Source organism: Musca autumnalis, unplaced genomic scaffold (assembly GCF_047663935.1).
Source record: "Musca autumnalis isolate F117 unplaced genomic scaffold, ASM4766393v1 scaffold_5, whole genome shotgun sequence".
Taxonomy (NCBI): Eukaryota; Metazoa; Arthropoda; class Insecta; order Diptera; family Muscidae; genus Musca; species Musca autumnalis.
The window spans coordinates 24,657,572-24,681,392 of record NW_027412088.1 but is presented as its reverse complement, the minus strand read 5'-3'; the positions used below and the strand labels follow the sequence as shown (position 1 = coordinate 24,681,392).

At 38.1% G+C, this 23,821-nt stretch overlaps 1 protein-coding gene and 1 long non-coding RNA gene across 15 annotated transcripts in view; one reads left to right on the top strand and one right to left on the bottom strand.

Annotated features, from left to right (window-relative positions):
• PIP5K59B (Phosphatidylinositol 4-phosphate 5-kinase 59B) overlaps positions 1-12,561 on the top strand; it is a 47,348-nt gene extending 34,787 nt beyond the window's left edge. For 3 of the 14 annotated variants that reach the window (XM_073955164.1, XM_073955161.1, XM_073955167.1), the window contains 2 exons: positions 1,230-1,310; positions 3,863-5,600. In XM_073955164.1, the coding sequence (XP_073811265.1) occupies positions 1,230-1,310; positions 3,863-5,448 (1,667 nt within the window). In that variant the 3' untranslated portion in view covers positions 5,449-5,600. Of the gene's footprint in view, positions 1-1,229; positions 1,311-3,589; positions 3,671-3,862; positions 5,601-5,770; positions 6,123-12,015; positions 12,189-12,309 lie in introns of those variants that run through there. The other 11 variants (XM_073955168.1, XM_073955170.1, XM_073955163.1 and 8 more) reach the window with 8 other exon arrangements.
• Positions 1-23,821, bottom strand: part of LOC141386532 (uncharacterized) — a 153,135-nt gene that overhangs the window by 117,657 nt on the left and 11,657 nt on the right. The window contains exon 2 of the long non-coding RNA XR_012408400.1: positions 21,358-21,444. This is a non-coding gene — a long non-coding RNA (uncharacterized lncRNA). The remainder of the gene's footprint in view (positions 1-21,357; positions 21,445-23,821) is intronic.

Here is a 23,821-nt window from a genome sequence, read left to right as displayed (position 1 = left end):
AACTATTTTTAAAACTTCAGGAGCCTTAAAATTTTTTTTTTAAAAATTAGGATTTTTTTAAATTAATGAGCCTTGAAAATATTCTTTAACAATTTACGAGCATTGAGTGTCCCTTGAAAATTTTTTTAAAAAATTTTGGGGCCTTGCAAATGTTCTTTAAAAATTTGGGAAATAATTTTTTTTTTTTAAATTTAAGGGGCATGAAAATATTTTTTAAAAATTTAGAAATTTATTTGGAAAATATTTGTATAAAAATTCAGGAGCCTTGGACATATTTTTCAAATATTTAGGAGCAATAAAAATACTTTTTTTTAATTTAGGAGATTATTTGGAAAATATTTTTTTTTTAATTCAGGAACCTTGAAAATGTTCTTTAAAAAGTTAGAAAATGATTTGGAAAATATTTGTTTGAAAATTAAAGAGCGTTGAAACCATTTTTTTTTAATTTAGGAGCCATAAAAATATTCTTTACAAATTTAAGAAATTATTTGGAAAATATTTTTTTTTTAATTCAGGAGCCTTGAAATATTTTTTTCAAAAATTTAGGAGAATTGTTAATCCCTTGGAAAACTTTCTTTAAAAATTTAGAAGTCTTGAAAATATACAGTAAAACTGTAGGGGCCTTATTGGTCCCCTGAAAAATATTTTTGAACAATTTAGGAGTCCCGATAGACCCTTGAAAAACATTAATAATATTTTGAGCAGATTTGTTAACCTTTTTTAACAAAGAAGACGAATCCCTTGCCGTTCTCCTTGAGGAGTTGATGATACTCCGCATTAGAACGGCAAGATTAATTTTTATTGGCTTTATATGAAATGTAACATTCAAAAAAAATCAGGTAAAAGTCTATATATTTGAAATCTTTATTTTTTTGAATATTTCATCAAAACTCCATTAACATTTTCATAAAAATAACAAATCCGAACATTGTCTTCCAATAAACAAAAATTTAAAGCCTTTTGAATTATTTGCGTGCTTCTTTTTTAAGTTTCAATATTTTTTTCCGTTAACAAGTTGATGAAGTGCACAACAAAAACCCGTTTTTAAGCTGAATATTTTGAAATGCTAATTGAAATCAAATAATTTTTTGTATCATTTCCAAAAATAAAAAAACGAAACGCCAACTGCACATCAAAAAATTAACATCATTTGCCTGCTATAACAAAAAATGATTGATTGGGGCATGCCTGCATCTCTGAAAAAAATTGAACGAAAATCGAAAATCTAGCTCTCAAGCACTCACCATCGAAGCGAAAAAGTCTATCGAAAGCAATACAACGTTCCATAGACAGTGAAAATGAGGCAAGAGGTAAAATTCAACAACAATTCAGGAGCCTTTAAAATATTCTTCAAAAATTTAGGAGCCATGGAAAATATTCTTTAAAAAATGTAGGAGCCATGAAAATATTCTTTAAAAATAAAGGAAATTACTTTTTATTAATTAAATTGTCTTGAAAATATTCTTTCAAAATTTAGGAAATTATTTTGAAAATACTTTTTTTGTAAATTAAGGAGCCTTGAAAATGATCTTTAAAAATTTAGGAAATTATTTGGAAAATATTTTTTAAAAATTCTGGAAATTAATGGAACATATTTTTTAAAAATTCAAGAGCCTTGAAAATTTTCCTTAAAACTGAAGGAAATTATTGTGAAAATATTTTCGAAAATTTAAGAAATTATTTAGAAAATATTCTTTACAAATTTATTAACCATGATAATATTCTTTAATAGTGCAGGCAATTATTTGGCTTTTTTTAATAAAGAGTCTTGAAAATATTCTTTAAAAATTTAAGAAATTATTCTTTTAATTTAGGATCCATGAAATTATTCTTTAAAAGTGTACGAGCCTTGAAAATTTTCTTTAGAATTTTAAACCTCTGGGAAATATTTTCCGAAAAAATAGGAGCCTTGAAAATATTCTTTAAAAATTTAGAAAAATTTTTTGAAACTATTTTTTAAAAATTCAGTAGCCTCGAAAATATTCTTTTAAAATTTAGGACAATATTTTTAAAAAATTTAGAAAATTTTCTTTATACATTCAGAAAATTCTTTGGAAGAAATATTTTTTTTAAATTCAACGCCTTGAAAATATTCTTTAAAAATTTAGAAGCCCTGGAAATATTTTTTTTTTTATTTAGCAATCTTAAAAATATTCCTTAACAATTTAGGAGCCTTGAAAATATATATTTTTTTAAATTTAAGATCCATAAAAATATTTTTAAAAAATTTAGGAACCATCTAAAGTTTAGCAAATTTGTTGCAAAATATGTTTTTAAAAATTTAAGAGCCTCAAATTATTCTTTAAAAAATAAAGAAATTATTTGGAAAATACTCTTTAAAATTTGGGAAAATTAGATGGAAACTATTTTTAAAACTTCAGGAGCCTTAAAATTTTTTTTTTAAAAATTAGGATTTTTTTAAATTAATGAGCCTTGAAAATATTCTTTAACAATTTACGAGCATTGAGTGTCCCTTGAAAATTTTTTTAAAAAATTTTGGGGCCTTGCAAATGTTCTTTAAAAATTTGGGAAATAATTTTTTTTTTTTAAATTTAAGGGGCATGAAAATATTTTTTAAAAATTTAGAAATTTATTTGGAAAATATTTGTATAAAAATTCAGGAGCCTTGGACATATTTTTCAAATATTTAGGAGCAATAAAAATACTTTTTTTTAATTTAGGAGATTATTTGGAAAATATTTTTTTTTAATTCAGGAACCTTGAAAATGTTCTTTAAAAAGTTAGAAAATGATTTGGAAAATATTTGTTTGAAAATTAAAGAGCGTTGAAACCATTTTTTTTTAATTTAGGAGCCATAAAAATATTCTTTACAAATTTAAGAAATTATTTGGAAAATATTTTTTTTTTAATTCAGGAGCCTTGAAATATTTTTTTCAAAAATTTAGGAGAATTGTTAATCCCTTGGAAAACTTTCTTTAAAAATTTAGAAGTCTTGAAAATATACAGTAAAACTGTAGGGGCCTTATTGGTCCCCTGAAAAATATTTTTGAACAATTTAGGAGTCCCGATAGACCCTTGAAAAACATTAATAATATTTTGAGCAGATTTGTTAACCTTTTTTAACAAAGAAGACGAATCCCTTGCCGTTCTCCTTGAGGAGTTGATGATACTCCGCATTAGAACGGCAAGATTAATTTTTATTGGCTTTATATGAAATGTAACATTCAAAAAAAATCAGGTAAAAGTCTATATATTTGAAATCTTTATTTTTTTGAATATTTCATCAAAACTCCATTAACATTTTCATAAAAATAACAAATCCGAACATTGTCTTCCAATAAACAAAAATTTAAAGCCTTTTGAATTATTTGCGTGCTTCTTTTTTAAGTTTCAATATTTTTTTCCGTTAACAAGTTGATGAAGTGCACAACAAAAACCCGTTTTTAAGCTGAATATTTTGAAATGCTAATTGAAATCAAATAATTTTTTGTATCATTTCCAAAAATAAAAAAACGAAACGCCAACTGCACATCAAAAAATTAACATCATTTGCCTGCTATAACAAAAAATGATTGATTGGGGCATGCCTGCATCTCTGAAAAAAATTGAACGAAAATCGAAAATCTAGCTCTCAAGCACTCACCATCGAAGCGAAAAAGTCTATCGAAAGCAATACAACGTTCCATAGACAGTGAAAATGAGGCAAGAGGTAAAATTCAACAACAAAAACCCAAAACTCTCTCTCACACTCTTTCACACACAATTACACTCACTCACACAGAAATATACACTTTCTTTGTTACACATTTCAAACCTAACCTAGAAAATCATAAAATGCAAAATTCAATTCAAGACCAACCGAAAACTCAATGGACACATTTATTTTTATATTTCAATGCAGATCATGGTCATGCACCACATCATCCACCGACATCGACAGTACAACAACACAAAAAATCCCACATTCCAGGTGGCAAAATGGCAGCGTCGATGGCAGCAGCAGGTGGTGGTCATGCCAGTACGTCGGGAACGCTAAAATCAATGGCAGCACCACCCGTCAAACAGCGTAATCCATCAGCCATGCAAAGTGGAACGGGTGGTACATCTTCCAGCAGTGCCGGGGCCACTCTCAAGGCCAAAGTTCCCCCACCGGTACCGCCAAGAGGTTCACCACGCCGCCGTGGCGACAGTGATTCCTATCAGCATCAGCAACAGCTTGAGGGAGGAGGAGGCGGTAGTGTTAGCGGAGGCGGCGGCTCTAACCGGGCCCTATCCACCACTCCAGGTATAGAAACTCAAACGAAACAGAAAAAACATAGAACCAAGAAAGCGAAAACACCCACTCTAAACTCGCACAATGACGACGACAACAACAACGATGACCTTTACCTTTATAGAGATAGGGACAGGAAACGCAGCGGCAGCAATAATACTCTGCAACCACCAGGCCCACCACCGGAGGAACTGCCACGTTTTGGAGATCGAAGATCACCGAGCAATGTTCGTGATTGGCTGGAAATGCATGACTTATTTGAGGGTATAGGTGGTGGTGGTCCGGAAAGTCCAACAGCCACAGCAGCACCTGTTGCACCACCCCAACCACCACCCATACCACCACCTCCACCTCAAATTGCAGCCCTGCAAAAAATGATGCGCCGAAAAGACTCAGTGAGATCAAACGCTTCTAGTTCATATTCAGCAGCTAGATCACGTACTTCTCATGTTCGCCCGCTAAATCATATCGATCTGTTTCATCGGCAAAACAATCTCATGGCCGGAAGGCGTCCTTCGGTCGCCGCTTCCATTGTTTATAATTTCCCACCCATACCCTCGGAAGTTAGTGAACGTAGTGTACCACGACATTCGACAGCTGCAGCAGGGGAAGACAGCCGGCGTGAGACCCGCTCTCAACGTGCCCTACGCAAGCGAGAGAAACGCCTGCAGTACATGCAATATGCCGACATGGCCTTGGCCGATGACAGCTGTGAGCCTTTTGAAGATAATCTCTTACAATCTATGCATGCCTTTATAGAAGTTAAGCAGGATTTGGAAAAGTCCCACAAGACAAAGCGGATAAGGTCCACAAAGAACATGGTAGACAAGCAGCCGACCCTAGATGATGATCAACTCTCGGAAACTCACAGCGTGTACAGTGATGCAGCTGCTGCTCTGGCTGAAAACGATGGTGGTGGTGGCGCCCAATTGCATAGAAACAGTGAGGTTACCATACGCAAATACTATCCCCACACCCGGTGGGATCAAACCGAAAAAGAACGCAAAACCAGGAAGAACAAAAAATCGAAACGAACCAAACCCAGCTCCAGGAAAACGCAAACCAACGACGACGACCACGACAATAACCTAAAAACGAAGACCACCACCATAGCAAAACCGAAAAATGAAAAACCGACAAGCGATGGCTTTCCATCTAGTTTGAATCTTGATCCGCCATTTAGTAGTAGACGTAGTAGTTTTGTTGAATTTTAGTTACTCTTGTTGTTGTTGTCGTTGTTGCTCAACCTCTCATTACAAGTGCAACCAAGACCACCACCAGCACGACCACCACCACCGCAGATCAAAGCTTTTTTGCTTAGCATTAAAAAGGCGCTATTTTTTAAATTCCATTTTCAAAAAAAAAACATTTTAGTTGCTTATCAATATCCCGCTCTAATCCACTTTCATCCTCTCTCTCTCCAACCCTTCCTGTTGTTGTTAAACAGTAGTATTCTAACTCTCTTGAAACATTGCCGTAATGTTTCTCTAAATAATTGTAATTCTCATTTTCTCATTTATTTTACGCTATCGCTAGGCACAACACCATCATGCAGTTCAACACCACCCCCTGCCTTCGATGATATATCCGAGGATAATAGTTATAACAAGCATAGTTCCTCAACGACTTCGAGGCGTTCACATCAGCATCACCAACAGCATCAATCGCATCATCACCACCACCACTCCTCCCAACAATCTTCGCAGCCCCAGTCGCAGGCGTCTCATCACCAACACCACCATCACCACCACCAACAACAACAACAGCCGTCGTCAACACATTACCATCAAAGCGATGGGTTATCCTCCTCCTCGTATCACGATCGTAAAATGAATGTGGGTCCAGCCTATAGAAGTTCATCCTCTTCGCAAAAAGATGATATGGTCAGGTGAGTTTGAAACAGAATACCTAACACTTGTCTATAAAATAAAGCTTCCGAAAACAAAACTGTAACTGAATGGTCCTTAAAGCTGGACAATTTTTAATAGAGTGAAGAAGCTAATGTCGTAATGTTCTAGCTCCTTTACACCCCAAACCTGTGGTCTGGGGATTTTTAACGGAAACAAACCATATACCAGAAAAAATCCCAAACCCCAGACCTCAGGTCTAATGCATTTTTCCATGGGAAAAACTCTCAGACCTCAGGTCTGATGCAGTTTTCCTCAGGTCTGACGCATTTTTCCATATGAAAAATTCTCAGACTTCAGGTCTGATGCATTTTTCCATAGGAAAAACTCTCAGACCTCAAGTCTGACGCATTTTTCCTCAGGTCTGACGCATTTTTCCATATGAAAAATTCTCAGACTTCAGGTCTGATGCATTTGTCCATAGGAAAAATTCTCAGACCTCAGGTCTGATACATTTTTCCATAGGAAAAATTCTCAGATGCTTTTTTCCATAGGAAAAATACTCAGACCTCATGTCTGATGCATTTTTCCATAGGAAAAATTCTCAGACCTCAGGTCTGATGAATTTTTCCATAGGAAAAATTCTCAGACCTCAGGTCTGATGTATTTATCCATAGGAAAAATTCTTAAACCTCAGGTCTGATGTATTTTTCCATAGGAAAAATTCTTAAACCTCAGGTCTGATGTATTTTTCCATAGGAAAAATTCTCAGACCTCAGGTCTGATGTATTTTTCCATAGGAAAAATTCTCAGACCTCAGGTCTGATGCATTTTTCCAAAGGAAAAATTCTCAGACCTCAGGTCTGATGCAGGTCTGATGTATTTTTCCATAGGAAAAATTCTCAAACCTCAGGTCTGATGTATTTTTCCATAGGAATAATTCTCAGACCTCAGGTCTGATGCATTTTTCCATAGGAAAAATTCTCAGACCTCAGGTCTGATGGATTTTTCCATAGGAAAAATTCTCAGACCTCAGGTCTGATGGATTTTTCCATAGGAAAAATTCTCAGACCTCAGGTCTGATGGATTTTTCCATAGGAAAAATTCTCAGACCTCAGGTCTGATGGATTTTTCCATAGGAAAAATTCTCAGACCTCAGGTCTGATGGATTTTTCCATTGGAAACATTATCAGACCTCAGGTTTGATGCATTTTTCCATTGGAAAAATTCTCAGACCTCAGGTCTCATGCATTTTTCCATAGGAAATATTCTCAGACCTCAGGTCCGATGCATTTTTCCATAGGAAAAATACTCAGACCTCAGGTCCGATGCATTTTTCCATAGGAAAAATACTCAGACCTCAGGTCTGATGCATTTTTCCATGGGAAAAATTCTCAGACCTCAGGTCTGATGCATTTTTCCTTAGGAAAAATACTCAGAACTCAGGTCTGATGCATTTTTCCATAGGAAAAATACTCAGACCTCAGGTCTGATGCATTTTTCCATAGGAAAAATTCACAGACCTCAGTTCCGATGCATTTTTCCATAGGAAAAATTCACAGACCTCAGTTCCGATGCATTTTTCCATAGGAAAAATTCACAGACCGCAGGTCTGATGCATTTTTCCATGGGAAAAATTCTCAGACCTCAGGTCTGATGCATTTTTCCTTAGGAAAAATACTCAGAACTCAGGTCTGATGCATTTTTCCATAGGAAAAATACTCAGACTTCAGGTCTGATGCATTTTTCCATATTAAAAATACTCATACCTCAGGTCCGATGCATTTTTCCATAGGAAAAATACTCAGACCTCAGGTCTGATACATTTTTTCATAGGAAAAAGTAATCAGACGTCAGGTCTGATGCATTTTTTCTTAGGAAAAATACTCAGACCTCATCTCTGATGCATTTTTCCTTAGGAAAAATACTTAGACCACAGGTTTGATGCATTTGTCCATAGGCAAAATACTCAGACCTCCGGTCTGATGCATTTTTCCATAGGCAAAATACTCAGACCTCAGGACTGATGCATTTTTCCATACGAAAAATACTCAGACCTCAGGTCTGATGCATTTTTCCATAGGAAAAATTCACAGACCTCAGTTCCGATGCATTTTTCCACAGGAAAAATTCACAGACCTCAGGTCTGATGCATTTTTCCATAGGAAACATTCTCAGACCTCAGGTTTGATGCATTTTTCCATTGGAAACATTCTCAGACCTCAGGTTTGATGCATTTTCCCATTGGAAAAATTCGCAGACCTCAGGTCTGATGCATTTTTCATAGGAAAAATTCACAGACCTCAGTTCCGATGCATTTTTCCATAGGAAAAATTCACAGACCTCAGTTCCGATGCATTTTTCCATAGGAAAAATTCACAGACCTCAGGTCTGATGCATTTTTCCATAGGAAACATTCTCAGACCTCAGGTTTGATGCATTTTTCCATTGGAAACATTCTCAGACCTCAGGTTTGATGCATTTTTCCATAGGAAAAATTCGCAGACCTCAGGTCTGATGCATTTTTCCATAGGAAAAATTCGCAGACCTCAGGTCTGATGCATTTTTCCATAGGAAAAATTCTCAGACCTCAGGTCTGATGCATTTTTCCATAGGAAAAATTCTCAGACCTCAGGTCTGATGCATTTTTCCATAGGAAAAATTCTCAGACCTCAGGTCTGATGCATTTTTCCATAGGAAAAATTCTCAGACCTCAGGTCTGATGCATTTTTCCATAGGAAAAATACTCAGACCTCAGGTCTGATGCATTTTTTCATAGGAAAAATACTCAGACCTCAGGTCCGATGCATTTTTCCGTAGAAAAAATTCTCAGACCTCAGTTCTGATGCATTTTTTTATAGGATAAATACTCGGACCTCAGGTCTGACGCATTTTTCCATAGGAAAAATTCTCTGACCTCAGGTCTGACGCATTTTTCCATAGGAAAAATTCTCTGACCTCAGGTCTGATGCATTTTTCCATAGGAAAAATTCTCAGACCTCAGGTCTGATGAGTTTTACCATAGGAAAAATTCTCAGACCTCAGGTCTGATGCATTTTTCCATAGGAAAAATTCTCAGAACTCAGGTCTGATGCATTTTTCCATAGGAAAAATTCTCAGACCTCAGGTCTGATGCATTTTTCCATAGGAAAAATTATGCATTTTTCCATAGGAAAAATTTTCAGACCTCTGGTCTGATGCATTTTTCCATAGGAAAAATTCTCAGACCTCTGGTCTGATGCATTTTTCCATAGGAAAAATTATGCATTTTTCCATAGGAAAAATTTTCAGACCTCTGGTCTGATGCATTTTTCCATAGGAAAAATTCTCAGACCTCTGGTCTGATGCATTTTTCCATAGGAAAAATTCTCAGACTTCTGGTCTGATGCATTTTTCCATAGAAAATTCTCAGACCTCAGGTCTGTTGAATTTTTGCATAGGAAAATACTCAGACCTTAGGTCTGATGCATTTTTCCATAGGCAAAATACTCAGACATCAGGTCTGATGGATTTTTCCATAGGCAAAATACTCAGACCTCAGGTCTGATGCATTTTTCCGTAGGAAAAATTCTCAGACAACTAGACCTGTTTCCATAGGAAAAATTCTCAGACATCAGGTCTGATGCAAAGAAAAAATACTCAGACCTCAGGTCTGATGGATTTTTCCAAAGAAAAAATACTCAGACCTCAGGTCTGATGCATTTTTCCATAGGAAAAATTCTCAGACCTCAGGTCTGATGCATTTTTCCATAGGAAAAATTCTCAGACCTCAGGTCTGATGCATTTTTCCATAGGAAAAATACTCAGGCCACAGGTCTGATGCATTTTTCCATAGGCAAAATACTGAGACCTCAGGACTGATGCATTTTTCCATAGGAAAAATTCTCAGACCTCAGGTCTGATGCATTTTTCCATAGGAAAAATACTCAGGCCTCAGGTCTGATGCATTTTTCCATAGGAAAAATACTCAGGCCTCAGGTCTGATGCATTTTTCCATAGGCAAAATACTCAGACCTCAGGTCTGATGGATTTTTCCATAGGAAAAATACTCAGGCCACAGGTCTGATGCATTTTTCCATAGGAAAAATACTCAGGCCTCAGGTCTGATGCATTTTTCCATAGGAAAAATACTCAGGCCTCAGGTCTGATGCATTTTTCCATAGGAAAAATTCTCAGACCTCAGGTCTGATGCATTTTTCCATAGGAAAAATTCTCAGATGCTTTTTTCCATAGGAAAAATACTCAGACCTCAGATCTGATGCCTTTTTCCAAAGGAAAAATACTCAGACATCAGGTCTGATGCATTTCTCCATAACAAAAATACTCAGACCTCAGGTCTGATGCATTTTTTCATAGGGAAAATACTCAGACCTCCGGTCTGATGCATTTTTCCATAAGAAAAATACACAGACCTCAGGTATGATGCATTTTTCTATAAGAAAAATGCACAGACCTCATGTCCGATGCATTTTTCATAGGAAAAATACTCAGACCTCAGGTCTGATGCATTTTTCCATAGGAAAAATTCTCAGACCCCAGGTCTGATGCATTTTTCCATAGGAAAAATTCTCAGACCTGAGGTCTGATGCATTTTTCCATAGGAAAAATTCTCAGACCTCAGGTCTGATGCATTTTTCCATTGGAAAAATACTCAGACCTCAGGTCTGATGAGTTTTTTCAGAGGAAAAATTCTCAGACCACAGGTCTGATGAGTTTTTCTATAGGAAAAATTCTCAGACCTCACGTCTGATGCATTTTTCCATAGGAAACCTGATGTCTGAGTATTTTTCCTATGGAAAAATGCATCAGACCTGAGGTCTGCGAATTTTTCCTATGGAAAAATGCATCGGACCTGAGGTGTGAGAATTTTTCCTGAGGTCTGAGAATTTTTCCTATGGAAAAATGCATCAGACCTGAGGTCTGAGAATTTTTCCTATGGAAAAATGCATCAGACCTGTGGTCTGAGAATTTTTCCTATGGAAAAATGCATCAGACCTGTGGTCTGAGAATTTTTCCTATGGAAAAATTCTCAGACCTCAGGAAAAATTCTCACACCTCAGGTCCGATGCATTTTTCCATAGGAAAAATTCGCAGACCTCAGGTCTGATGCATTTTTCCATAGGAAAAATACTCAGACATCAGGTTTGATGAATTTTTCCATGGGGAAAATTCTCAGACCTCAGGAAAAATTCTCACACCTCAGGTCTGATGCATTTTTCCATAGGAAAAATACTCAGACCTCAGGTCTGATGCATTTTTCCATAGGAAAAATTCTCACACCTCAGGTCCGATGCATTTTTCCATAGGAAAAATTCGCAGACCTCAGGTCTGATGCATTTTTCCATAGGAAAAATACTCAGACCTCAAGTCTGATGCATTTTTCCATAGGATAAATACTCGGACCTCAGGTCTGATGCATTTTTCCATAGGAAAAATACTCGGACCTCAGGTCTGATGCATTTTTCTATAGGAGAATTGTTTAGACCTTGGGTTCTGTAAACCTGAGGATCTTAGTTGTTTCACTTCTTTTTAAATATTCGACATTAGCTTTTTCCTTTCCATTCCTTGTTCTATGTAACTGCACCTCTGTATGAAACATGTTTTTTGCACCTTGTAACACACAACCACCACCACACCTATCACATGTGCATAATAAAAGGCCCCTAACTACCCCTTAAGATATAAGAAAATATGTATATGATATATATATAAATATGTGTATGATATATATTTTTAAAATAGTTTTCGGAAAAAATAAAGCAAAATCATGGAATGCCCAATGATCGAGAGATAATTTTTCCTGAATGCTCTTCTGTCTATGCCTATGTGTGTGTGCGTGTCTCTGTCTCTCTCTCTATCTGTATCTGTTGCTCTCTCATTTAATCATCATCCGGTAGTTGAAATGAAATTTTTTATTGTATTGTGTGATTTTAGTGTTTCCGAAATACATTTAGACACCTATTTAGCCGTAGATACATCATCCAGTAGTCACTATGGTTCAAGGGGCGGTCTAGCCTGGACACCACCAGCGTCTGGTGAAGGTTCAACACCCACATGGACCGAAGGTACGCCCAGTTTTACCGATTCCAGTTCAAGTGGTGACTTTGGTAAGTATTAACCGAACGCCCCCTCGACCGCTCTTTTCTACGAAAGGAGTAGGGAAGGGGGCGTTGGAGTTATGTGAATAAAATTTGAAGAGGCATGCCAATTCTCATGTTATCCGCTTAGACAATAATTCTTTAATTTCAGAACATTTTTCGCCAATTAATTCCTCGAAAATGGATCGTTATAAGCCAACCGTTGAGGATGCCATTAATTCGTTATCGGCCGAAATGATCAACGATCGTCATTGAAAGTGCAACACACAAGGCCAAGGCACGACAAGTGGCAGAAATATTGAAGTATGCAGAAGTTGAAATCGAGGTATCCTAAAGGATTAAAAATTAGCTTCCTCATAAAATGGAAATGCAAAAACAAAAACGAGAAATGTGGAGGAGTTAATTGTTGTATCCAAGCTTTGTTCTTTTTTGTTGGTGAAAGAAAAGGAAGGAATGTGTGCTTTTGTGTTCCATCGAGAGAGGATGTAACAACCTGTACATGCTGAACATTGGCACGAAAATCCATGGTATTGTAACGGAGATACGTAAGAAGGAGAAGAGGAAGCATCCCCGGGTGCTTTTACTCTCACATTTCTGCTGAATTTTAAATTGTATACGACTATATTGCGTTGCTCTCTCTTTGCCTGTGCCTGTATTATACCCTAACCGACATCTTCGTAACAGTGAGGATTATAGAAATTTTCTGATTTCGAATGTCGTGGTTTCTTCTATTCTATTTATGAGGGTCCTTCCCCTGCTATAACGTATACTTCTCGCATAAATATATCGGTTCCCAATAAATTGCCCATTATTCTAATTTCGACATTGTTGGTTCCGATGCTGCAGGTCATGTTTTTGGTATAGTGCAATCAATTCGGGCCCAATACACAAAGCGGCGACTGGCCCGTCCGTATTTAACTGTCCTAAACCATTCGTGTTTGCTGTCATTTTTCTGCTGCAATGGATGGAGTGGTCTTCTCCGCGTAGCATCAGTTTAAGTGCTATCCAATCCTCCCTGACAGGCTCGTTGATCTAGAGGTTACCGTTTATATCTTTGAACTCCTTGCTCTAGATGAAGAAGATCTCCCCCGACGTGCTTTCGGGGGGGATTGTGACAAGGATGTTCACAGAGATAACACCTAAGAGATAAAATCTTCGCCTTCTCATACAGATGGTCCACTGGTGGCATGAGCATATAACGCAGCCGCCCAAGTGGTGAACAATGTGGCAGTATTTTTAGCGACGGATATTTTTGTATCCTTCAGATGACAAAAAACTGACCTTAGTAAGGTAATGTCGACGATAGGACTCGACGCCAACATCGTACAATCATCCGCATACATACATTACGATCTTTATGCCGCCCGTAGAGTGTGGAATTTCACAATGGTATATGTAGGTTAAACAGTTCCGAAGATATCACCCCACCATGGGACAGACTCTGTCTCTCACTACCAGTCTTCGACTTCTTATTTCTGAAGTCCCCAACCGATGGTCATCCACACTTATAGTTGATTAACCAACGTTTCAAACACGACTGGAGGGTAGTCTTCTCTATGTCCTCGAACAGACTTGACATGGTCTTCGATCGGTCAAGAACCACTGACAGTTCAGCCCCAAATGCTTATTGTGGTTCAATCCTTGACTAATATGAGTGGATATGACGTGTAATGCTAAGCATTTTCCGGAATCCATGCTGATGTTGGGTAGCTGGTAAACAACTTCTCATCATGAGGAGAAGTAGTGCCTCTAGAATCTTCTCAACTGGCAACAGAAGGAAAACTGACCTGTATGATTCACCTCAGCTGCCATTCTAGACTTTTGGTACAATAAAGGTGGCTAATGATAAGTAGAGGACACATGTCAGGTACTCAACTCCCGGTTCATCTATTTGCTTAAGCATTTTCAATGAGATTATCGTCCTAGCGCGTTGGATTATTGCGCATTTTGGACGACATCTGCAACATCGTTCATCGTAAATTGTGGTGGTAGCTCTTCGACTGAAAGAGCTCTTATATAGCGTAGTATATTTCTCCTCGCCCGGCTCTATAAGCTGCCGTTTTAAAAAACACGTCCACCTCTTCGAGCTGTCACTGACACGCAGTTGAAAGTAACAGCCATTAGATCATCCTTTTTTCCCGGATTCAAGCGTTATTCAACCGTTTTCGACAGTTTTCTCAATCCTGTAATAATGTTGCATTGCTTTAGCCGGTCTAACCACTTTCGTCCGCTTGTGCTCGGCTACTATTCTGTTGACTTCAAGAGAAAATTCTAAAACTCTTGTGTCTTCAGGGATCGTACGACAAAGCTCATCACGCTCATTTGTTAATCCCGATGCCTCTGCGAGGAAATTTTGTAAAATTCCGTGTATACGACCAGCAGGTATATAGTGAGCAGATGTAGGCGTGATGATGTCCGGGAAAGTTTTCCCAGCTACCTGGGGATCTGAGGGAATGGACAGCTCTCTAAAACGCTGATTAGTAAATTCTCTGAACCATTTCCAATCAGCCTTTCCCGTGGTACAAAAAAGTACGGTGTTCAGAGGTTATGAAGTGGAGTGGTCTGTTAACGGAGACGATTATATGAAGGTGGGATGAGCCAAGCGAAATGACGGGTCGCCAATACAGTTCATTTATCAGACCAGGTGCCACAATGGCGATGCCTGGAGAGCTGTCAGAATCTCCACATTTCTTAACAAGGTTCAGAAAAGTTACGGCCGTAATTAAGTAGGATGGCCTGTTAACGGAGACGATGATTGAAAGAATGCGGTATGTACATTTTAAGCACCTCCATTTCGCCAGTCGCACAAGTATATAGAAGCACAATTTCTTTAGAAATGGTATATAGAAGCACCCTTTTTATCATAAAGGGCCCATAGAGGTGCCTTTCTTTATAGAAGGGTCTATAGAAGCATCCCTTTTTTTAAAAAGGGTCTATAGAGGTATCCTTTCTTTTTGGAAGGGTCCATAGAGGTGCCTTTCTTTATAGAAGGGTCTATAGAAGCATCCCTTCTTTTAAAAAGGGTCTATAGAGGTACCCTTTCTTTTTGGAAGGGTCTATAGAGGTACCCTTTCTTTATGGAAGGATCCATAGAAGCATCCTTTCTTTTAAAAAGGGTCTACAGAGGTACCCTTTCTTTTTGGAAGGGGTGCCCTTTCTTTTAGAAAGGGTCTATCGAAGCACCCTTTCTTTTAAAAAGCGTCTATATAGGTACCCTTTATTTTTGGAAGGTTCTATAGAGGTACCCTTTCTTTATGGAAGGATCCATAGAAGCATCCTTTTTTTAAAAAGGGTCTATAGAGGTACCTTTCTTTTTGGAAGTGTCTATAGAGGTACCCTTTCTTTATGGAAGGATCCATAGAAGCATCCTTTCTTTTAAAAAGGGTCTATAGAGGCACCCTTTCTTTTTGAAAGGGGTGCCCTTTCTTTTATAAAGGGTATATAGAAGCGCCATTTCTTTTAAAAAGAATCTATAGAGGTACCCTTTCTTTTTGGAAGTGTCTATAGAGGTACCCTTTATTCTTGGAAGGGTCTTTAGAGGTACCCTTTCTTTATGGAAGGTTCTATAGAAGCATACTTTCTTTTAAAAAGGGTCTATAGAGGTACCCTCTCTTTTTCGAAGGGTCTATAGAGGTACTCTTTTTTTTGGAAGGATCTATAGAGGCAACCTTTCTTTTTGGGAGGGTCTATAGAGGTACCCTTTATTCTTGGAAGGGTCTTTAGAGGTACCCTTTCTTTATGGAAGGTTCTATAGAAGCTTCCTTTCTTTTAAAAAGGGTCTATAGAGGTACCCTCTCTTTTTCGAAGGGTCTATAGAGGTACTCTTTTTTTTGGAAGGATCTATAGAGGCAACCTTTCTTTTTGGGAGGGTATTTATAGGTACCCCTTCTTTTTGGAAGGGTATATAGAGGTATCCTTTCTTCTTGTGAGGGTCTATAGAGGTACCCTTTATTTTTGTGAGGGTCTATAGATGTACCCTTTCTTTTAGAAAGGGTCTATAGAGGTACCCATTCTTTTTGGAAGGTTCTGTAGAACCTACTCTTTTTTTTGGGAGGATCTATAGAGGCACCCTTTCTTTTGGGGAGGGTATTTATGGGTACCCCTTCCTTTTGGAAAGGTATATAGAGGTATCCTTCCTTTTTGGGAGGGTCTATAGAGGTACCCTTTATTTTTGTGAGGGTCTATAGATGTACCCTTTCTTTTAGAAAGGGTCTATAGAGGTACCCTTTCTTTTTGGAAGGATATATAGAAGTGCCCTTTCCTTTTTGAAAGGTCTATAGAGGTACCCTTTCGTTTTGGAAGGGTCTATAGATGTTACCTTTCTTTTTGGGAGGGTCTATAAAGGAGCCCTTTCCTTTTTGGAAGGGTCTATAGAGGTACCCTTTCTTTTTGGAAGGATTTATGGAGATATCCTTTCTTTTAGAAAGGATCTACAGAAACACACTTTCTATCAATACGGGTCTACCTTTTCCCTATCTTTCAGAAAACGTCTTCAAAAGCAACCTTTCTTTTAGAAGGTGTCTATAGAAGCAGCCTTTCTTTCAGAATGGATTTATAGAAGCACCCTTTCTTTCACAAAGTGTCTGTAGACCCCTTCTATTCTATTCTATAGAAGACCCCTACGGTGGTCGTCTATTCTATAGAAGACCCCTACGGTGGTCGTCAATTCTGTAGAAGACCCCTACGGTGGTCGTCAATTCTATAGAAGACCCCTACGGTGGTCGTCTATTCTATAGAAGACCCCTACGGTGGTCGTCTATTCTATAGAAGACCCCTACGGTGGTCGTCTATTCTATAGAAGACCCCTACGGTGGTCTTCTATTCTATGGAAGACCCCTATGGTGGTCTTCTATTCTATAGAAGACCCCTACGGTGGTCTTCTATTCTATAGAAGACCTCTACGGTGGTCTTCTATATTATAGAAGACCCCTACGGTGGTCTTCTATTCTATAGAAGACCCCAACGGTGGTCTTCTATTCTATAGAAGACCCCTACGGTGGTCTTCTATTCTATAGAAGACCCCTACGGTGGCCTTATATTGTATAGAAGACCCCTACGGTGCTCTTCTATTCTGTAGGAGACCCCTACGGTGCTCTTCTATTCTGTAGGAGACCCCTACGGTGGTCTTATATTCTATAGGAGACTCCTACGGTGGTCTTCTATTCTATAGAAGACCCCTACGGTGGTCTTCTATTCTATAGAAGACCCCTACGGTGGTCTTCTATTCTATAGAAGACCCCTACGGTGGTCTTTTATTCTATAGAAGACCTCTACGGTGGTCTTCTATTCTATAGAAGACCCCTACGTTGGTCTTCTCTTCTATAGAAGACCCCTACGGTGGTCGTCTATTCTATAGAAGACCCCTACGGTGTTCGTATATTCTATAGAAGAACCCTACAGTGGTCTTCCATTGTATAGAAGACCCCTACGGCGGTCTCCTATTCTATAGAAGACCCCTGCGGTGGTCTTCTATTCTATAAAAGACCCTTACGGTGGTCTTCTATTCTATAGAAGACCCCTACGGTGTTCGTATATTCTATATAAGACCCCTACAGTGGTCTTCTATTCTATAGAAGACCCCTACAGTGGTCTTCTATTCTATAGAAGACCCCTACAGTGGTCTTCTATATTATAAAAGACCACTATGGTGGTCTTCTATTCTATAGACCCCTATGGTGGTCTTCTATTCTATAGACCCCTGCGGTGGTCTTCTATTCTATAGAAGACCCCTACGGTGGTCTTCTATTCTATAAAAGACCCTTACGGTGGTCTTCTATTCTATAGAAGACCCCTACGGTGTTCGTATATTCTATATAAGACCCCTACTGTGGTCTTCTATTCTATAGAAGACCCCTACGGTGGTCTTCTATTCTATAGAAGACCCCTACGGTGGTCTTTTATTCTATAGAAGACCTCTACGGTGGTCTTCTATTCTATAGAAGACCCCTACGTTGGTCTTCTCTTCTATAGAAGACCCCTACGGTGGTCGTCTATTCTATAGAAGACCCCTACGGTGTTCGTATATTCTATAGAAGAACCCTACAGTGGTCTTCCATTGTATAGAAGACCCCTACGGCGGTCTCCTATTATATAGAAGACCCCTGCGGTGGTCTTCTATTCTATAAAAGACCCTTACGGTGGTCTTCTATTCTATAGAAGACCCCTACGGTGTTCGTATATTCTATATAAGACCCCTACAGTGGTCTTCTATTCTATAGAAGACCCCTACAGTGGTCTTCTATATTATAAAAGACCACTATGGTGGTCTTCTATTCTATAGACCCCTATGGTGGTCTTCTATTCTATAGACCCCTGCGGTGGTCTTCTATTCTATAGAAGACCCCTACGGTGGTCTTCTATTCTATAAAAGACCCTTACGGTGGTCTTCTATTCTATAGAAGACCCCTACGGTGTTCGTATATTCTATATACGACCCCTACAGTGGTCTTCTATTCTATAGAAGACCCCTACAGTGGTCTTCTATTCTATAGAAGACCCCTACAGTGGTCTTCTATATTATAAAAGACCACTATGGTGGTCTTCTATTCTATAGACCCCTATGGTGGTCTTCTATTCTATAGACCCCTGCGGTGGTCTTCTATTCTATAGAAGACCCCTACGGTGGTCTTCTATTCTATAAAAGACCCTTACGGTGGTCTTCTATTCTATAGAAGACCCCTACGGTGTTCGTATATTCTATATAAGACCCCTACTGTGGTCTTCTATTCTATAGAAGACCCCTACGGTGGTCTTCTATTCTATAGAAGACCCCTACGGTGGTCTTTTATTCTATAGAAGACCTCTACGGTGGTCTTCTATTCTATAGAAGACGCCTACGTTGGTCTTCTCTTCTATAGAAGACCCCTACGGTGGTCGTCTATTCTATAGAAGACCCCTACGGTGTTCGTATATTCTATAGAAGAACCCTACAGTGGTCTTCCATTGTATAGAAGACCCCTACGGCGGTCTCCTATTCTATAGAAGACCCCTGCGGTGGTCTTCTATTCTATAAAAGACCCTTACGGTGGTCTTCTATTCTATAGAAGACCCCTACGGTGTTCGTATATTCTATATAAGACCCCTACAGTGGTCTTCTATTCTATAGAAGACCCCTACAGTGGTCTTCTATATTATAAAAGACCACTATGGTGGTCTTCTATTCTATAGACCCCTATGGTGGTCTTCTATTCTATAGACCCCTGCGGTGGTCTTCTGTTCTATAGAAGACCCCTACGGTGGTCTTCTATTCTATAAAAGACCCTTACGGTGGTCTTCTATTCTATAGAAGACCCCTACGGTGTTCGTATATTCTATATAAGACCCCTACTGTGGTCTTCTATTCTATAGAAGACCCCTACGGTGGTCTTCTATTCTATAGAAGACCCCTACGGTGGTCTTCTATTCTATAGAAGACCCCTACGGTGGTCTTCTATTCTATAGAAGACCCCTACGGTGGTCTTCTATTCTATAGAAGATCGTCTATTTTATAGAAGACCGCTACGGTGGTCGTCTATTCTATAGAAGACCCCTACGGTGATCTTCTATTCTATAGAAGACCCCTACGGTGATCTTCTATTCTATAGAAGACCCCTACTGTGGTCTTCTATTCTATAGAAGACCCCTACTGTGGTTTCTATTCTATAGAAGACCCCTACGGTGATCTTCTATTCTATAGAAGACCCCTACGGTGGTCTTCTATTCTATAGAAGACCCCCACGGTGGTCTTCTACTCTATAGAAGACCCCCACGGTGGTCGTCTATTCTATAGAAGACCGCTACGGTGGTCGTCTATTCTATAGAAGGCCCCACCGTTGAGGCCTTCTATAGAAGAATCTTGCGGTGGCTCTTTATTATGTAAAAGACCCCTACGGAGATCTTCTATTTTATAGAAGGTGGTCTTCTATACTGTAGAAGGCCCTACGGTGGTCTTTTATACTAAACAAGGCAATGTGGTGGTCTTATATTCTATAGAAGTCACCTACGATGTTCTTCTATTCCATAGAAGAGCATTAACGGTGGTATTTTGTTCTATAGAAGACCCCTTCGGTGGTCCTTCATTCCATGGTGGTCTATAGGTCTCTGCTCGGCAGAAGACCCCTAAGGTAGTCGATTCTATTCAATAGCGGAAACCTACGGTGGTCATCTATTCTATTGAATACCCCTACGGTGGTGGCCCTAAAAGTTTGGGCAAACAATTTCTCAGCAAATGCTTCAGTTTTGCTTTTTGTCACGCAAATAAAAAAGGGCCGTAGGGTATAATACAGGCCAAGTTCACTTGCAGCAATCTTCTTCTGTTTTTTTCCCAATGAAATAAGACCTAATTACCTAATGTTATAAATGTAAATTTTGGACTTATGTTGACTTGCATATAAATAAAACACACATACGCATATTCTCGCTAAAATTAAATGAATTATGTTAAATTAACATAAATTGACAAAAACAGCAAAAAAAATACTCATTCATTTACTCACACATATACATAATCACCATTATGATAATGAAGTTAATAACTTAATAATCAACCATGTACATAAAAATACAGTTAAATGATAAAAGTACAGATTTATTTATATCCTCCTACTCCAGCAAAGTACATACATAAGTACATTTATGTACATTGTACATATACATATGTAAAATTGTTTCTAAGTCTCTTAATTTTGCAATTTGTTTATTGTAAACTTTTAATTCAAAATTTTAATATGTGTTAATATTTATTAATTTTATAGCAATGTTCCGAATTTAGATCAAGGCTTGACAAGTGATGTCAAAGATCATTATTTCATTCAGGCTTTGATACCCCTAGCCAAGCCTTGCTTAAGATATTGTTTTTCATCCCATGGATCTCTCTCATTATGAATTTCTATTTCTCTTCCTATCTCTCTCTAAGTGTTATTATATAATTTAATATTAATAATATTTGAAAAAAATATACCCCTAACTAATTTTCTTCTTTCTCATTTTTCTTTGCGGAAATACCTAAATAATAATTAATGCTAAAAACAATAACAAAGAACATATTTTTGAATTGTATGCAATATTTTTTTTCGATGTTCTCTAAACTATATATGGCAATTTTCATAATTATGTAATTGTATTTGTATAAATTTATTATTAAAAAAAAAACAAATAATGTGTGTATTAAGAGGGAATTATAAACGACAGCATAACTTACCTTCAAATGTTGGCTAAAAGTTTTGGGTTTGATATTGTCAACAAATGTTTCCAAATCAGGGATAGTCGCCGCATAAATAATTCCAAACTGAAATCAAGAAAAATGAAAATAAATTAACAAAAATGTATATTCGGTTTTAAAGTAGGAAAAGATTAAATGTTAATAAAATTTTTTAAAAATGCAAAGCAATCTTCCATAATATATTCTATAGAAGTCTCCTACGGAGGTCTCCTATTCTATAGAAGCCTCCTACGGAGGTCTTCTATTCTATAGAAGCCTTCTGCGGAGGTCTTCTATTCTATAGAATTCTATAGATGCCTCCTACGGAGGTCTTCTATTCTATAGAAGCCTCCTAGGGATATCTTCTATTCTATAGAAGCATCCTACGGAGGTCTTCTGTTCCATAGAAGCCTCCTACGGAGGTCTTCTAATCTATAGAAGCCTCATACGGAGGTCTTCTATTCTATAGAAGCCTCCTACGGAGGTCTACTATTCTATAGAAGCCTCCTACGGAGGTCTACTATTCTATAAAAGCCTCCTACGGAGGTCTTCAATTCTATAAAAGCCTCCCACGGATGTCTATTCTATAGAAACCTCCTACGAAGATCTTCTATTCTATAATAGCCTCCTACGGAGGTCTTCTATTCTGTAGAAGCCTCCTACGGAGGTCTTCTATTCTATAGAAGCCTCCTACGGAGGTCTTCTATTCTATAGAAGCATCCTACGGAGGTCTTCTATTCTATAGAAGCCTCCTACGGAGGTCTTCTATTCTATAGAAGCCTCCTACGGAGGTCTTCTATTCTATAGAAGCCTCCTACGGAGGTCGTCTATTCTGTAGAAGCCTCCTACGGAGGTCTTCTGTTCTATAGAAGCCTCCTACGGAGGTCTTCTATTCTATAGAAGCCTCCTACGGAGGCTCTTCTATTCTATAGAAGCCTCCTACGGAGGTCTTCTATTCTAAAGAAGCCTCCTACGGAGGCTCTTCTATTCTATAGAAGCCTCCTACGGAGGTCTTCTATTCTATAGAAGCCTCCTACGGAGGTCTTCTATTCTATAGAAGCCTCCTACGGAGGTCTTCTATTCTATAGAAGCCTCCTACGGAGGTCTTCTATTCTATAGAAGCCTCTTACGGAGGTCTTCTTTTCATTGAATACCTCCTACGGAGAATCAGGACACCATCGACCAATATGTTCAGTGGGAGCCTGATTTCAGCCGTCCAAGTTGTGAACAGTGTAGCAGTGGATTTAGCGGCTGATATTGTCATTTTCCTCAAATGGAAGACCTGCACTAGATTAGCTATGTAGACATTTAACCTATCACATATGTCATCGGCGATAGGACCCAACGCCACGATCGCACAAGCATCCATCGTACATTCAAAATGGTAGAGGTAAAACAATTCCGGAAATATTACCCTGCCTTGGCGATCCATATAAGATATTATAATTACTAAAGAAGACCTTAAAATATCTTCTGTCTAGTAGAGCAGACCTTAAAAGGTTTTCGTTATACTAAAGAAGGCCTTAAAATGTCTTCTGCCTACTATAGTAGACCTTCACAGGTCTTCTGTCTACTGGAAAAGACCTTTAAAGGTCTTCAGTCTACTATAGAGGAGGACTTCTGTGAACTAAAGAAGACCTTAAAAGGTCTTCTGTCTACTGGAGAATACCTCAAAAAGTCTTATGTCAACTATGGAAGACCTTAAAAGGTCATCTGTCTTTTACAGAACACCTTAAAAGGCCTTCTGTCTAATAGAGAAGACCTTAAAATGTTTTACGTATACTAGAGATGGTCTTGAAAGGTTTTTGGTCTACTATAGAAGACCTTAAAAGGTCTTCTGTATACTAGGAAGGACCTTAAAATTTCTTATGTGTACTAAAGAAGATCTTAAAAAGCCGTCTACCAGAGAACACCTGGAAAGGTCTTATGTCTACTATAGATGACCTTCAAATGTCTTCTTTGCGCTAAAGAAGACCTTAAAAGGTCTTCTGTCTACTAGAGAATACCTCAATAGGTCTTATATCAACTGTAGAAGACCTTAAAAGATCATCTGTCTACTACGGAAGAGCTTAAAGGATATTCTATCTACTAGACCATGAAAGGTTTTTGGTCTATTATAGAAGACCGTAAAAGGTCTTGTGTCTACTAGAAAGGACCTTAAGAGGTCTTATGTGTACTAAAGAAGACCTTAAAAAGCCGTCTACCAGAGAACACCTGGAAAGGTCTTATGTCTACTATAGATGACCTTCAAATGTCTTCTTTGCGCTAAAGAAGACCTTAAAAGGCCTTCTATCTACTAGAGAACACCTTAAAAGAACTTATTTTACTATAGAAGACCTTAAAATGTTGCAATCTCCTCTAATCCTCGTAGGAGCGTATTCATTCACCGTGCAAAATGTGGAGCTATCAATTTGCTGGGCCCTCTGGTTATTGCCTAGGACTGAATGGCAAAGCCCATGATGAG